The sequence below is a fragment of the Oryx dammah genome, unplaced genomic scaffold, assembly GCF_014754425.2.
Source record: "Oryx dammah isolate SB20612 unplaced genomic scaffold, SCBI_Odam_1.1 HiC_scaffold_26, whole genome shotgun sequence".
Lineage (NCBI taxonomy): Eukaryota > Metazoa > Chordata > Mammalia > Artiodactyla > Bovidae > Oryx > Oryx dammah.
This window is the reverse complement of record NW_024070210.1, coordinates 74932561-74948508: the sequence shown is the minus strand read 5'-3', so window position 1 is coordinate 74948508 and position 15948 is coordinate 74932561. Positions and strand designations below refer to the sequence as shown.

At 40.1% G+C, this 15948-nt stretch overlaps 1 protein-coding gene across 1 annotated transcript; it reads left to right on the top strand.

The window, feature by feature from the left end:
• The first annotated feature begins 1258 nt into the window (after positions 1-1258).
• On the top strand, positions 1259-2639 carry LOC120853305 (olfactory receptor 4K1-like). The gene is made up of 2 exons (XM_040227036.1): positions 1259-1272; positions 1712-2639. Exons 1-2 carry the CDS (start codon positions 1259-1261, stop codon positions 2637-2639), a joined length of 942 nt encoding a protein of 313 aa, XP_040082970.1.
• The last annotated feature ends 13309 nt before the right edge of the window (positions 2640-15948 follow it).

The following is a 15948-nucleotide window of genomic DNA, read 5'->3' as shown; positions in this document are numbered from 1 at the left end:
AGACTAGGCTTTTAGTGTGTGTCCATATTTTAAGACTGAATTTACAGCTTTCTAAAATTGTTTAAGCCTATGAGGCAGAATATTGTTCAAAAAAGTCAATTATGCCAATTTCATAGTAAGGTTAAAAGCTAAGTTTCCATTATTTAATTTCTAATAAACCAGCCCAAATTATACTGATGTTTTTCAAGAGAATGCTTATTTCACATAAAAAAATTTTTGCACATGTTTGCTATTCCTTTTGTCTGAAGTAGATTTCCTCAAGGCTTGCTCTTCGTTTTCTTTAGTTGCTGCTGAAATGTAACCTGCCCAGTGAGGCTTTTATGACCACTTGGTTAGTCCATATTCCTTTGCTCTGCTTTATTTTCTCTGAAGCACTTATCACTAAATGACATAATATATATTTTATCTCCATTGCCTCTGCCAGTCCCATCATTTCTTTAGGATATAACCAAATGAAGGTAGGGCATATTTCCATCCCCCCTTTTTTTCCTATTGCTTTGCCTCCAGAGCCCATAAGGTTGCATGGTGCAGAGCAGGCAATTTGTATTATTTGTTGAGTTAATTAATATATAAATTATGTTTTCAGTTGACTTTGGAAAAACATTTTTGCTATTGTGATAAACTCATCAGAGAAAGAAGAGATTAAAAAATGACCAGCAAAGATAAGTGGTACAAATGTGTTTAAATAACAAACATATCATAGTAATTAAATTACATTCAGTTCCATCTTTGAAGTGCTTTGAAGGTCTGATTAAATAATATTATATTCAACTGCTTTGAAAAGGAGATCACACTGAAACATGTATAATATCATATAAGAAATGAATCGCCAGTCTAGGTTCGATGCAGGATACAGGATGCTTGGGGCTGGTGCACTGGGATGACCCAGAGAGATGGTATGGGAAGGGAGGTGGGAGGGGGATTCAGGATTGGGAACACGTGTACACCCATGGCGGATTCATGTTGATGTATGGCAAAACCAATACAATATTGTAAAGTAAAATAAAATAAAATAAACTCTGAAAAAAAAGGAGATCATATGGAGAGAAATAAAGAGTGACTGAAAAGAACATATGCTTCTGAGATTCTAGGAAGATATTTTGACTACTAAATCATGTAAAACTCAAATTGTTTTAATATAGAAAAGTGAAAGTAATTTGTCACTCATAGTAGTTTAACTTGTTACAAATTAATTTCTCTCTTTTGTTATCACTGCAGATTCTCTCAAATGCATGGACACATCTCACTTATTTCTCCAATGTCATTGCTAAAGTAACTGGTCTGATTTTCATCTCTTTGCATTTGGCCTAAATTTCTTGTCCCTCCAAGATTCTGTAAAAGGCATCAGATTCATCTTTTGAATTTGTAATCTGAATGTGTAAGTATGGTACATGGGACTTTCAAAGTGCTATTGAGATCTTGCACACTTCTATAAAAAGTATATTGGTATATAATATCAAATCAAATTTTCCCTTCCTTCCGTATTGACTTATCTATTAGATAAATCTGTTATTTCTGTCCATCTTTTATCTAGCCAATCCTTAAATGCAAAAGTAAATGACAATTTGTATAGTTATGTAACACAAAGAAAATATAAATTCCTAGAAATAATAGTAATAATACCCTTATTCATTATTATTTTTTAAAATAAATAATTATTTTTCTTCCCCTTAGCTAACTTGAACAGCCCAGATTCATTTAATGGATGGAGCAATAAGTCAGTGGTTACTGAATTCATTTTGCTGGGCCTGTCTAGCTCTCGGGAACTCCAGCTCTTCCTTTTCTTTATCTTCTCTGTGTTTTATGGTGCTGCAGTGTTGGGAAACATTCTTATCATTCTCACAGTGATTACAGACTCTCGATTGCATTCTCCGATGTACTTTCTTCTTAGCAATCTCTCTTTCATTGATGTGTGTCAGGCTACATTTGCCACTCCCAAGATGATTGCGGATTTCCTCAGTGAACACAAGACCATCACTTTCAAGGGGTGCATGTCACAGATTTTTTTCTTGCATGTTTTTGGGGACAGTGAAATGGTACTTCTTGTTGCCATGGCCTATGATAGATATATCGCTATAGGCAAACCTCTGCATTACATGACCATCATGAGCCGAAGAACGTGCACTGTCCTGGTGGGGGTCTCCTGGGCCACTGGCATCTTGCACTCAGCCAGTCACCTGGTATTCACAATAGATCTTCCTTTCTGTGGACCCAACAAGGTAGACAATTTCTTTTGCGATCTCCCCCTCATCATTAAACTTGCCTGCTTGGACACCTATGTTTCCGAGATACTGGTGCTCACAAATAGTGGCCTGTTGTCACTTATCTGTTTTTTCCTTTTGCTCATTTCTTACACTATCATCCTTGCTACTGTCCATTGCCAAGCCTCTGGTGGGACATCCAGGGCACTTTCCACTCTGTCCGCCCACATTACTGTTGTCGTTCTGTTCTTTGGCCCATTAATCTTTATCCATATTTGGCCCTTTGAAAGCTTCACAATTGATAAATTTATCTCTGTGTTTTTTACTGTATTCACTCCTCTTCTTAACCCTATGATTTACACTCTAAGGAATAAAGATGTAAAGGAAGCCATGAAGAAACTAAGGAACCAACATGTGGGTTCCAAGGAAGCCTTTTAGACAACTGTGATGAAGCAACACAAGTCCTTTCTTCTTGCTCTTTGTAATAGTTGTTATCATTGTTTCTATCATAATTAGTCTTCCCAGTTATAGGACCTGAATTGGTCACTCTAAAGCTGGCAAATGCAATGCAGAACCTCATATTATGTTACCATTTGATATTCTGTGGCTCACTTCATCTTCCCTGAAATAGTAACTGTGCTGTGCTGTGCTTAGTCACTCAGTCGTAGCTGACTCTTTGTGACCCCATGGACTGTAGCCTGCCAGGCTCCTCTGATTCTCCAGGCCAGAATACTGGAGTGGGTTGCCATGCCCTCCTTCAGGGGATCTTCCCAGCCCAGGTATTGAATCCAGGTCTCCCACATTGCAGGGAGATTCTTTACTGTCTGAGCCAAGAGGGAGGCCCCAAAACAGTAACTAAATATATTAAAATTTATAATTTCCCTTATATAGGTCTTGTTTAAAAATCTTGCAGCCTTTTAAAGATATTTCCATATTAAATCAGATTAGCAAACACATCTAACATGACTGGAATAGCATAGAAAGCAATTTAGTGCTAAAAACAGAAACTGCTTTGACGTTACAGGCTAAATGAAAACTACTTTCATAAGTTATAGTTCATAACTATTTCAGCTAATAACTTGATTCCTATAAGTAGTTGCAAATATTCCACATTCATAAATTAGGCAATACTGTTCATAAATTTTAAATTAGATTTATTACTTATGTTAAAATTTAAATACCCCAAATACTATAGTATCAATGATAAGACTGAGTTTTGACGCTCTGATTTGGAAACAAATAATATATCAACAGCATCACCAAGGCCATAATTCAAACTATGAGTAGTCTTATGCTTTCTGGGACAACTGTCATAGCACTTTACAGATTTTATTTATATCATTGATAATAAACCTACTAGCTAAAAATGATTATAGGATATCTAAATAGACAGTGATATTGTTTAATTCATGTGAGAGTTTAAATTTCAAAATAGTCACAGAAAGCACACATATTAGTAATTATGAAATTTATCTCATACTTAAAAAAAAATTAAGTGAAATTTCAGAAATATCTCACCAAATCAGGGAATGACTAGGATAAAGAAGGTGAGCACAATTGATTCAGCCCCTTATTAGTCATGGATCTATCACTGTTATCACCACATCACTGATTCATGCCAGGAGGTGTTTATTCTGTTTGTGTTAGCTTTAAATCCAAACGTCATTTTTTAACTGAAGATGTAATTGTGTGTTTGTTTTTATTACTTAGACTGTAAGACAATTACTGTTCTGTCTATTATCATATTTATCAATATACAAAAAGTTTACCATGCAAGCACATGCAGTAAGTGCATAAGAAGGATATAATATTCAAAACAGTGATTTTCAGGTAAGTTATACTGTTGTTTGATATACTTGAGGCATTTGGAGTGATGAAATAGGAAACTAGTGGAAAACTAGATTGTCTTACCTCAGTCATATCTTTGATACATTGTACCCTGCAGCAATCTGATCTCTTTATCACATTTGTTGTCCACATGTGAGGGTGTGAGGTTACTTCATTGGATATCACTTTAATAAATTTAAATTTATTAAAAACAGGCTATATGATTATTATTCAAATGAGAAATGACAGGTTTTACAAAAGAGGCAGAGCCATAATTCCGTGTTTAGTAAAAGATTTCAAATGAAGTCAAGATATCTATGAAAAAGTTCATTACTAGATAATAGAGGCAAGTAATGCAAGTAATGGATATAACAGACATTACAAACATATGTTTATAATGGAATGTTATAAATGTATGCAGTGTTAATAATTTCAGTGTGGTAATGTTCAGCTTTGTTCAATTCAGTGCAGCTCAATACTTTTCAGCAATTTTTTACTTAATTTATGCAGATGTTGTGGACAGAGGAGACTAAGAAAGAACTTTGGCCTCATATAAATGACTTAACATTAAGGGAACAAAGACTCACAGAACTTACTCTGTATTCGAATTGCAGAAGGGTAAGACCAGCAGAGCACATTTTGCTGTCCAACCACCAGAAAACCTCATAATTGATACCAATTTAATGAATTGCCCTAGTGCAAGTTTTGGCCCACAGACTTACAGACTCAGAAATGCCAATTTGTTGATAATTGCAAGACACTTGGGGGAATATGTCAAGTTCCACTGAAATTGTAATTATAAAACAATTCAGATAGTCACGGCATTGTGATTAGAATAGATATCAAATTATTAGTGCTTTTGGTGAACCTATGTTGGTTACTTGATTGACACAAGATCATCATACTCTGATAACCCAACAGGGAAATGCCACCTGAACAATGTTGGGGTGGGCACTGCTCTGATTTGCCTTGGTGACTCCCTTAATTTTCTATACATTCAGCGCTGCATATAGTCTTTTTCAGGGTGTGTTAAAACCTCTCACCAGATTACAGTCAAAATTTACTGGTCTAAGAGTCACTGTAATTGAATTGAAGAGAATTGACATATGTTCTATCCATTATGTATGTTTATAAAACTTAATTCTCAAATAATAACCATATTTTACTATTGTTAAACACTCATGAGTCATATATCATAGGCAGCAAGTTTCATGAAAAGCTATGCCAAACATTTCTTCTAAATGTATTTATTTATTTGTTTGTTTTTGTGTAGCAGAGTTTTATTAAAGTAAGAAAAGGGACAGGGAAAGCTTCTGACAAAGACATCAGGAGCGGGGCAGAGAATTACCTTTGCTAGTCTAGCACGGGAGTTACGTACTTTTAAAATTAGCTATTCAGTTCAGTTCAGTTGCTCAGTCCTGTCCGACTCTTTGCGACCCCATGAATTGCAGCACCCCAGGCCTCCCTGTCCATCACCAACTCCCGGAGTTCACTCAGACTGGCGTCCATCGAGTCAGTGATGCCATCCAGCCATCTCATCCTCTGTCGTCCCCTTCTCCTCCTGCCCCCAATCCCTCCCAGCATCAGAGTCTTTTCCAATGAATCAACTCTTCGCATGAGGTGGCCAACGTACTGGAGTTTCAGTTTAGCATCATTCCCTCCAAAGTAATCCCAGGGCTGCTCTCCTTCAGAATGGACTGGTTGGATCTCCTTGCAATCCAAGGGACTCTCAAGAGTCTTCTCCAACACTACAGTTCAAAAGCATCAATTCCTCGGCGCTCAGCTTTCTTCACAGTCCAACTCACATCCATACATGACCACTGGAAAAACCATAGCCTTGACTAGATGGACCTTTGTTGGAGAAGCTCTATACAGTCAACAAAAACAAGACCGGGAGCTGACTGTGGCTCAGATCATTAGCTCCTTATTGCCAAATTCAGATTTAAATTGAAGAAAATAGGGACAAATTAGCTATCACAATAAGTCAAAAGAATGTCTCAAGGTTGCAAAGATCTTACTAGACCCACTCCCATAATTTACATTTTAAGATAACAGGATTAGCCAGAAGGTTTTCAGTTCAGTTCAGTCACTCAGTTGTGTCTGACTCTTTGTGACCCCATGGACTGCAGCACTCCAGGCTTCCCTGTCCATCACCAACTCCTGAAGCTTACTCAAACTCATTTCCATGGAGTCAGTGATGCCAACCATCTCATCCTCTGTCATCCCCTTCTCCTCCCACCTTCAATCATTCCCAGCATCAGGGTCTTTTCAAATGAGCCAGTTCTTCACATCACGTGGCCAAAGTATTGGAGTTTCAACTTCAGCATCAGTCATTCCAAAGAATATTCAGGACTGATTTCCTTTAGGATGGATTCGTTGGATCTCCTTGCAGTCCAAGGGACTCTCAAGAGTCTTCTCCAACACCACAGTTCAAAAGCATCGATTCTTCAGCGCTCAGCTTTATTTATAGTTCAACTCTCACATCCATACATGACTACTGGAAGAACCATAGCCTTGACTAGATGGACTTGTTGGTAAAGTAATGTCTCTGCTTTTTAATATGCTGTCTAGGTTGGTCATAGTTTTTCTTCCAAGGAGCAAACGTCTTTTAATTTCATGGCAGCATCACCACCCGCAGTGATTTTGGAGGCCCCCAAAATAAAGCATCTCATTGTTTCCATCGTTCCACATCTATTTGCCATGAAGTGATGAGACCAGATGCCATGATCTTAGTTTTCTGAATGTTGAGCTTTAAACCAACTTTTTCACTCTCCTCTTTCACCCACATAAAGAGGCTCTTTAGTTCCACTTCACTTTCTGCCATAAAGGTAGTGTCATCTGCATATCTGATATTATTGATATTTATCCTTGCAATCTTGATTCTATCTTGTGCTTCATCCAGCCCAGTATTTCTCATGATGTACTTGGCATATAAGTTAAATAAGCAGGGTGACAATATACAGCCTTGATATACTCCTTTCCCAATTTGGAACCAGTCTGTTGTTCCATGTCCAGTTCTAACTTTTGCTTCTTGGCCTGCATACAGATTTCTCAGGAGGCAGGTCAGGTGATCTGGCATTCCCATCTCTTGAAGAATTTTCCACAGTTTATTATGATCCACACAGTCAAAGCTTTTGGCATAGTCAATAAAGCAGAAGTAGATGTTTTCTGGAACTCTCTTGCTTTTTCTATGATGCAACAGATGTTGGCAATTTGTTCTCTGGTTCCTCTGCCTTTTCTAAAACCAGCTTAAGCATCTGGAAGTTCATGGTTCACATACTATAGAAGCCTGGCTTGAGGAATTTTGAGCATTACTTTGCTAGTGTGTGAGATGAGTGCAATTGTGTGGTAGTTTGAGCATTCTTTGACATTGCTTTTCTTTGGGGTTAGAATGAAAACTGACCATTTCCAGTCCTGTGGCCACTGCTGAGTTTTCCAAATTTGCTGGCATATTGAGTGCAGCACTTTCACAGCATCATCTTTTAGCACTTGAAATAGCTCAGCTGGAGTTTCATCACCTCTGCTAACTTTGTTCATAGTGATACTTCCTAAGGCCCACTTGACTTTGCATTCTAGGATGTCTGGCTCTAGGTGTGTGATCACACCATTGTGATTATATGGGTCATGAAGGTCTTTTTTTATATAGTTCTTCTGTGTATCTTGCCACCTCTTCTTAATATGTTCTGCTTCTGTCAGGTCCATACCATTTCTGTCTTTTATTGTGCCCGTCTTTGCATGAAATGTTCCCTTGGTATCTCTAATTTTCTTGAAGAGATTAGGCTGTGTTCCCTCCCTATTGTTTGACCTGAGGCCAAACTATGGTGGAGGTAATGAAGATAATAGTGACCTCCTTCAAAAGGCCCCATGCAGGCACTGCTGCGTGGAGCAGGCCGCCACTGACCCTGAGACTCCTGGACACTCAAAGGCAAGAAGTTTTTCAGGAAGGAGAAACTGTCCTCAAGCAGGATACATTGTTGTTGTGTAATCCTTAGAACAGAGTTAAAACTGAGTTGTTTGTTTTGTAATCATCAGTTCTCAGCTTAAAGAAAAAAAGTTTTCTGTGACTAAGGAATGTAGAGGGAAAAAAAGATATTTGTCCTTTCCTCCTCCTTGAGAATTCCAGACCATTTTCTCTGCTTCAAGAGCCCCAGACCCTTTTCTTGTCCTCTGGGAACCATGGACTTCTCTTATCAACCTGCCTAAAAATTGACTCTCTCATTCCCCACTTTTCTTTTAGGAGAATTATCTTGCCAAGGGAAACGGGCATCATTTTCATTCCATAACTACTTCCTGCTGCAATGGGGTGCTGTCCATAAGTTGTTGAGGCAACATATTTTCCTAACCCTCTTGAGGGTTTCTGCTCCAGAGGCCTCAAGTAAGAGTTGGAGGAGTCTGTGGTGCTCGTAGGAGCCTGAACAACCAACCATTTGTAACTTACAAGATTTGAAATGGTTAAAAACAAATCCAGCTACGCAGTTACAGACGCAGGCAGCAAAGACAGAGCAATTAGAATTATTATGATTAAAATAGTTTTCCACCATGGGGAGCTTCTTAATGTTTCCCAAAGTGAGGTGACTGATGCTTCAGGAGAATCCATAGCCTGAATCATCTTGTTCATGTGTTTAGCAAAGTTAGTAACATTAGTACTCATACTGGGTATGAATAATGGCACAAGCTCCTCCTTGTGCAGCCCTTAGAATACCTAAGGCCAATCTGTAAAACCGCCTTTCTAATTTGTGTCTGTTCAGCATCAAGGGCTGAAAGTTAGTCGCAGCATCAACTCATGGCATAACATCTGATCTGTAGTTCCCAGAGATGGAACGAATATTGCAGCCAGATAATCATACCAGTGAAATACATATCTTGCCCAATTAGTTTTAAGGTGTGGCAGATAAGTAGGCTTCTCTGGAAGCTCTGAAACTATGAAGCCAAGAGTAAAAGCTAGACCTAGGGTGCATCTCCCTATCCAGCCAGGGGGAAGCCACACCCATAGGTAAGAGCTGCATATTCAGTAGGTCCCATTTGGTGCAAGCCAGCATGACTGAGGGATCCAGTCCCAATCAGTGCCTGGCCAGGCAAAAGGAGGACTTGAGCTGGGATTGGAAAACACAGGAATGATTACACTGCATATTTCTTGAGCCAAAAATCCCATTTGTTTCTAATCTTTATAATTAAGTTGTCAGCTAACTTCTGGGGATGGCTCTATTTGTTCTCAGCATATGGGAGCATTAGATGGTAGATGTCCCTTTTTAGGAGTTAGCCATATGACCTCATCCCATATTTGATAAACATCAGGTAGAAAACCACCAGATCTAGACCCTTTTACCTTTTTAAGTGCAGCAAAATAGCCATTAAACCAAGACAGTGTATAGTTACAGTTGAAAGTCACATTATGCCCATAGTTACGGTACAATATGTTACACCAGTCCATCTTAAGATTGTTAGATGTCATCACAGAGTTAAAGAAAGTCCTTTCCTTGAAGCAGAGAAACCCATCATGAGAAGCCTTCAACTGATGAGGAGAGGAGTGCTCCGCAGACCCAGCAATTACGTTGATTGTGGAATGCAGTGTAGGAATGAGCCCAGGACAGGAAGGCATTGTCTTGAGGGTCAAACTGCAGACTCAGGACTTTTGGAGTCAGCAGAAGCAAGCCTACATAGATTCTAAGGCCCATCTTGGTTCCTGGCTCAAACAGTGAGTGGCTAGTTTGACTCAAAGCCTGGATCAGAAGTTAACCTCCCAGTAATATCTGTTGAAAAGATAAACGCTGAGTCACATAGTTAATTTTAATGTCTCAGGATCTATGACAATATCTGTGCATTAAAACAGTCTGTCACAGAGACAGTACCTTCTTCTTTGTGGCAGTTCAAGTCCTCATTAAAGCTATGGGTAGAAGCTTTAAACCAACTGTCTTGTGTTTCCTGAGTTAGCTTACACAGATGCCTCTTAATAATGTCATTAGCCTTTTCAACTTTTTCTGAATATTGGGGTCTCCAGGAACAGTGTAAGTGATATTCTATTCCTAGAGCTTTCAACACCCCTTGAATTACAGCAGCTTTAAAAGCGGAGCATTGTTGCTCTGAACTTTAGAGTTTAAGAGCCTACTTACATCATGAGAAGTCAGTGCAGTAAATTTTTGCCCATTAATAAACTTATGAGCTTTCAGTTTAGTTCAGTTCAGTCGCTCAGTCGTGCCCGACTCTTTGCTACCCCATGAATCACAGCACGCCAGGCCTCCCTGTCCATCACCATCTCCCAGAGTTCACTCAAACTCACGTCCATCGAGTCAGTGATGCCATCCAGCCATCTCATCCTCTGTCATCCCCTTCTCCTCCTGCCCCCAATCCCTCCCAGCATCAGAGTCTTTTCCTTTATTTTTATTTTTACTTTATTTTGCTTTACAATACTGTATTGGTTTTGCCACACATTGACATGAATCCGCCATGGAGTGAAGTAAGCCAGAGTCTTTTCCAATGAGTCAACTCTTCGTATGAGGTGGCCAGAGTACTGGAGTTTCAGCTTTAGCATCATTTCTACCAAAGAAATCCTAGGGCTGATCTCCTTCAGAATGGACTAGTTAGATCTCCTTGCAGTCCAAGGGACCCTCAAGAGTCTTCTCCAGCACCACAGTTCAGAAGCATCAATTCTTCAGCACTCAGCTTTCTTCACAGTTCAACTCTCACATGCATACATGACCACGGGAAAAACCATAGCCTTGACTAGACGGACCTTAGTCGGCAAAGTAATGTCTCTGCTTTTGAATATGCTATCTAGATTGGTCATAACTTTTTTTTCCAAGGAGTAAGCGTCTTTTAATTTCATGGCTGCAGTCACCATCTGCAGTGATTTGGGAAACCAAAAAAATAAAGTCTGACACTATTTCCACTGTTTCCCCATCTATTTCCCATGAAGTGATGGGACCAGATGCCATGATCTTTGTTTTCTGAATGTTGAACCTTAAGCCAACTTTTTTGCTCTCCCCTTTCACTTTCATCAAGAGGCTTTTTAGTTCCTCTTCACTTTCTGCCATAAGGGTGATGTCATCTGCATATCTGAGGTTATTGATGTTTCTTCCAGCAATCTTGATTCCAGCTTGTGTTTCTTCCAGTCCAGCGTTTCTCATGATGTACTCTGTATATAAGTTAAATAAGCAGGGTGACAATATACAGCCTTGATGTACTCCTTTTCCTATTTGGAACCAGTCTGTTGTTCCACGTCCAGTTCTAAATGTTGCTTCCTAACCTGCATACAGATTTCTCAAGAGGCAGGTCAGGTTGTCTGATATTCCCATCTCTTTCAGAATTTTCCACAGTTTATTGTGATCCACACAGTCAAAGGCTTTGCTATAGTCAATAAAGCAGAAATAGAGGTTTTTCTGGAACTCTGTTGCTTTATTGGCTTTAGGCATTAGTAAAACAATAGTAACAATTACCCTTAAATAATGTGGCCATAGCCTTTATTTTCAGTAACAAACAAACTAAACTCTGATCCTGTAGGCAAGCTCAAAGTTGGAGCCTGCAATACAGCAATTTGAAGAGCCTTAAAAGCCTTTTGAGTAACTAGAGACCAAACCAGCTTGTCAGTTCGGGCCTGCTGAGTCTCAGTTTTAAGTTTATATAAAGGCCAGGCAAGTTCTCCATAACCTGAAATCCACATGTGGCCATAGCCTGTAATGCCCAAGAATCCTCTCAATTGTCTTAAAGTCATAGGTAGAGGATGATCTAATATAGATTTAACTCTAGAAAGCATCCTTCAAATCAATGATTGAAAAATATTTGGCTCATCCAGACAGCCCCATTATGATAGTGTATTGGGAGGAAAGCAGACCAGGCGCTTTAGTGAGCAGAAAGTTGCCCCAGTGTCCAAAAGAAAATCAACTGATTGGCCCTCCACAGTTATTAATACCCAGGGTTCCTCAGGTGTTACTAGGATGGGAGCTTGTTTGTGGACCCCCAGGCACCTTCGGTCCCGATTGTCGTGAGAGTCCAACCCCTGGGGCCTACACCTCAGAGGGCAGTCTCTTCTCCAATATGGTCCTTTGCAGACAGGACATGGAGCCCGGGGCGGTTTAGATGCCTGAGGGCAATCCAGCTTGAGATGCCCCTCTTTTCCACAATAATAACAAGTTCATCCCTTTTCACCTGGGTCCCTCTGGGCATTTTTTCTCAGGCTGTTTCAGAGCAGATCTAACAGCCATTGTTGGAGCTTCAGTCTTTTGCCTGGTTCTTTTTTGCCTCTTATTTTCCTCCTCATATTCTTTACCATAGTATATTGTCTGAGCCAGCTGCAACAGTTTTTCTAAAGACTGATTTTGTCCAAACGCCTGTTTTCGTAACTTAGGGCAGATATCTGGAGCTGGCTGAGTGAGAAATAAGATCATTCCTCCTTCTGCACTTTCAAGATCAACATCAGTAAACTTGTGGAGAGCCTCCCGTGATCTGTCTAGGAATTTACCAGGAGTTTCCTTCTCTTCCTGCTGTATGTCAGCCAACCTAGCATACTCTAATGTCTTAGTGTGTGCTTGCTTAAGTCCTTCAAGAATACATCGGCAAAGCAGCTCTGTTATTGGAACTACTTGGCTCCCAGTTGGAAGGAGGGCTATTTTGTATTCCCTCTTTCCCCTTGTCCCATGTCCAATCCATTCATCTCCAAAAGTAGTAACTTCCCCCCAAACTCAAGTTTTCGAGTCAGGAGTCAGTGTCTGTCCCAAGACATACATTACATCTCTCCAAGTAAGGTCATAAGTAAAGTTAGTCCTGTAAAGTCTTCTATGTACTTTTTGGATCCTCTAAATAGTCTTGACCGCAACTGGGACTGAAATTCTACCGAGACTGAGGCAACCCTTCCTAGAAGGTTGCCCTGATTCTCAACCTGTTCAGTTGGGAGCCCCAGATAAAGGGGTAAAGTAAGAGAACAGAAGGGAACTGAAGGTTTCACATGCAAATCTGCACCCTTAGGACATAAGTCTGCCATGTCTCTCAGAGAGATAAAGAGCAACACATATGTCACTTCTACCAATTTCCCTCATTTTCTACAGGACCGGTCTAGTTGTAAAACAGTAATAATTGAGATCCTTCAGCAGGTCAGCGTTCCCTGTCTTCCAAAGGATACTGTGGCCAGTCAGTATCACAGAAGATCAGATATGTTTTTTTAAACTCGGGGGATCAAACTTGTCCCAGCTTGTTTTTTAAAACACATTTTAAAGGAGTGGTTCTGGAATTGCTAGCTCCCATCTGTAAGAGAGAAAAAAGCGGCATCCACAGCCATGACTTCTTTCCTCTGGAGACGTCTCTCCCTGCTCTAGATGGGGGTGTAGACAGACTTTCCACCAAAGCTTCCCTTCCCTGGTCAGACTTAGTTTGTCCCTTACCGATGCAGGCATCTTACTCATACCGGTTCTTACCTGGTTCTACCACCTCGATGGGGAGGAGATGCACAAGGGGTAGACCTGATGGTATCCCAGTTTGATTTAGTTCCACACGACCAAGACCTTCATTTGATTGGCCCTTTTCTCTGATGCCACCCGTGGTGGAGCAGAGTAGCTTTTTGGAATGTTTCCCAAGCTAGGACTACTAGGGGAAGCATCCGTCTTACCTGTGCCTGTGCACATTCCTGAGTACAGTCTTGACCACAGTAGAAATGGTGAGTCATAAAGGGATGAACAACAACCAAGATGTCCCTTCTGAGTGTCACCATGCCAGTATATGTGATAGCGAAAGAGGGTCGGCCAGTGAGGAAAAAGTGACTTTTGTCCTCAAGCTATTAGGGCCAATCCTTCCAGTTCATTCCCACAGATTCCACAAAAGAATATCTAAGGAGTTGAGACAAAAGCCACCTGAGACCCTCCTCTGGTCCACTGAGAGCTAGCACTACCAAAGGAAGAAGCCCACTGTACTTCCAATTTGAACAGATCCTGGCAACTTCCCATCTGTGTCCTCCAAAACATCATAGTCACCAGCAGTGCTTCTATCCATATAGATAGGCAGCACAGCCATGATAAAGACTCACTTTCAGGCCCCTGGCCCCTGAGGCAGGCAGTCAAGAGAGTAACCTCTAGCCTGAGAGATATTCCTAGAGCTAGACTTCCACCTTGCTCCATACATGCTTCTAGTAACTTTCAGCTCCTAGCAAATCTAGGCACTTTCATATTTGGGATCTAAGTAAAAGTACATAGTAACAGCATGGATCACAAGTCCCTTTAAAGTCTATGATCCAACAGATTAGGTTAGTAGTTCTAATTCCCTATGCAATTACAAAATGGTGAAAAAGACCAGGAAAAGTTGACTGAGAAAGGAAAGTTCAGTCCACATGCTTCGCCCATTTCTGGCTGCTCTCCTCGCAGGGACATTAGGTGTCTCTTGTCACTGACAGGTCAGTATAAATCCCTGGCAAGGTTCCCCTTTGGGGACTGCCTTCAGTCACTACAAGGCACTGTGAAACCACAGAGCAGGGCTCATCACTTTTAATGCAGGGAGTGTCATTCATTCACACTAGCACACCATAGAGTTAATAAAGTAAAGCAGAAAACTTGCAGACTGGGAAAGCAGAGAGACTAGAGCTCTGAGTGTTCTTACTTTGTCCTGAAGATCCTGGACAAACTCCCAAGGTGCTAGCTTACTGTGAACGATGTCAGATTCGTGATCTCTGAAGAAGATTTAACATTGGGCCCAGGGACCAGGCTTGATCACTCAAGAGCTTCTGTGTAGCAGAGTTTTATTAAAGTAAGAAAAGGGACAGAGAAAGCTTCTGACAAAGACATCAAAAGAGAGATGGAGAATGCCCCCATTTCTTATAAGTTTATTTTAAAGCACACATTCAGTTAAGAAAAAGACTTTAAATTTTCTACAATGTGGGAATAATTATTTTATTAAATCTACAAATTGGAGGAAGATGCATTTACTAAAAATGAAGTATGCAAATTACATGTAACAACCAGGGGAAAGGTTCATGATTCATGTTTAGAGAATATTAGGCATTAAAAAAACCTATATAAACAGGGTGATCCGATCCATCAAAATAAATGATATTTAGGAATTAAATATAGGAATATTAGAGAAGTAGATATCACCGTATTGGTGATTTGAACCTGAATGTTTCCTATAATGTTAAGGATAACATTAGCAGTATTGGTATTATAGTAAAGGTATATTTAGGGAAAATGTATTAATTTGGAGGGCTTCCCTTTTAGCTCAGATGGTAAAGAATCCACCTGCAATGCAGTAGACCCTGGTTTGATTCTTGGGTGGGGAAGGTCTGCTGGAGAAGGGATAGCCTTCCCTCTCCAGTTTTCTTGGGCTTCCCTGGTGGCTCAGCTGATAAAGAATCTGCCTGCAATAATGTAGACCTGGATTCGATCCTTGAGTTGGGAAGATCCCCTGGAGAAGGGAAAGGCTACTCACTCCAGTATTCTGGCCTGGAGAATTTCATGGACTGTATAGTCTATGGGGTCACAAAGAATTGGACATTTTGGAGATGATAAATTTGTGGTTCAGAGGTGTCTTGTGATACATTTTGGAACTTTAGAGGTGTATACTTAGGGCTCTTTCTTATAAAGGTGTAAAGTTACTTAAATGTATTAATCATCCAGCAGGAGACCCTAAGGAGAAAATGATTCCAAATGACAGACTTTTGGAGATTATCTACAGGAAAAGGATAGTAGAAAGAATAGATATCAAGGGTACTAGGAAGTACTTGTCAACAAAACATTTAAGAGTGCTTTAGATGCTTGTGTTTGGGAAGAGATGAAGAATCAGTTTAGCTCTAATCATGAAATCAAAATGTTCCAAACTGTGGAAGAGGCATCATGGTAGAGAGGAAAGGACATTAGGCAAAGGGTTAGAAAGTGGTATTGGTCAGTATCAACTGAATCCAACAATAATTCTTCGAGAGCTCTTTCAACCAATGTATAAATTTAAGATG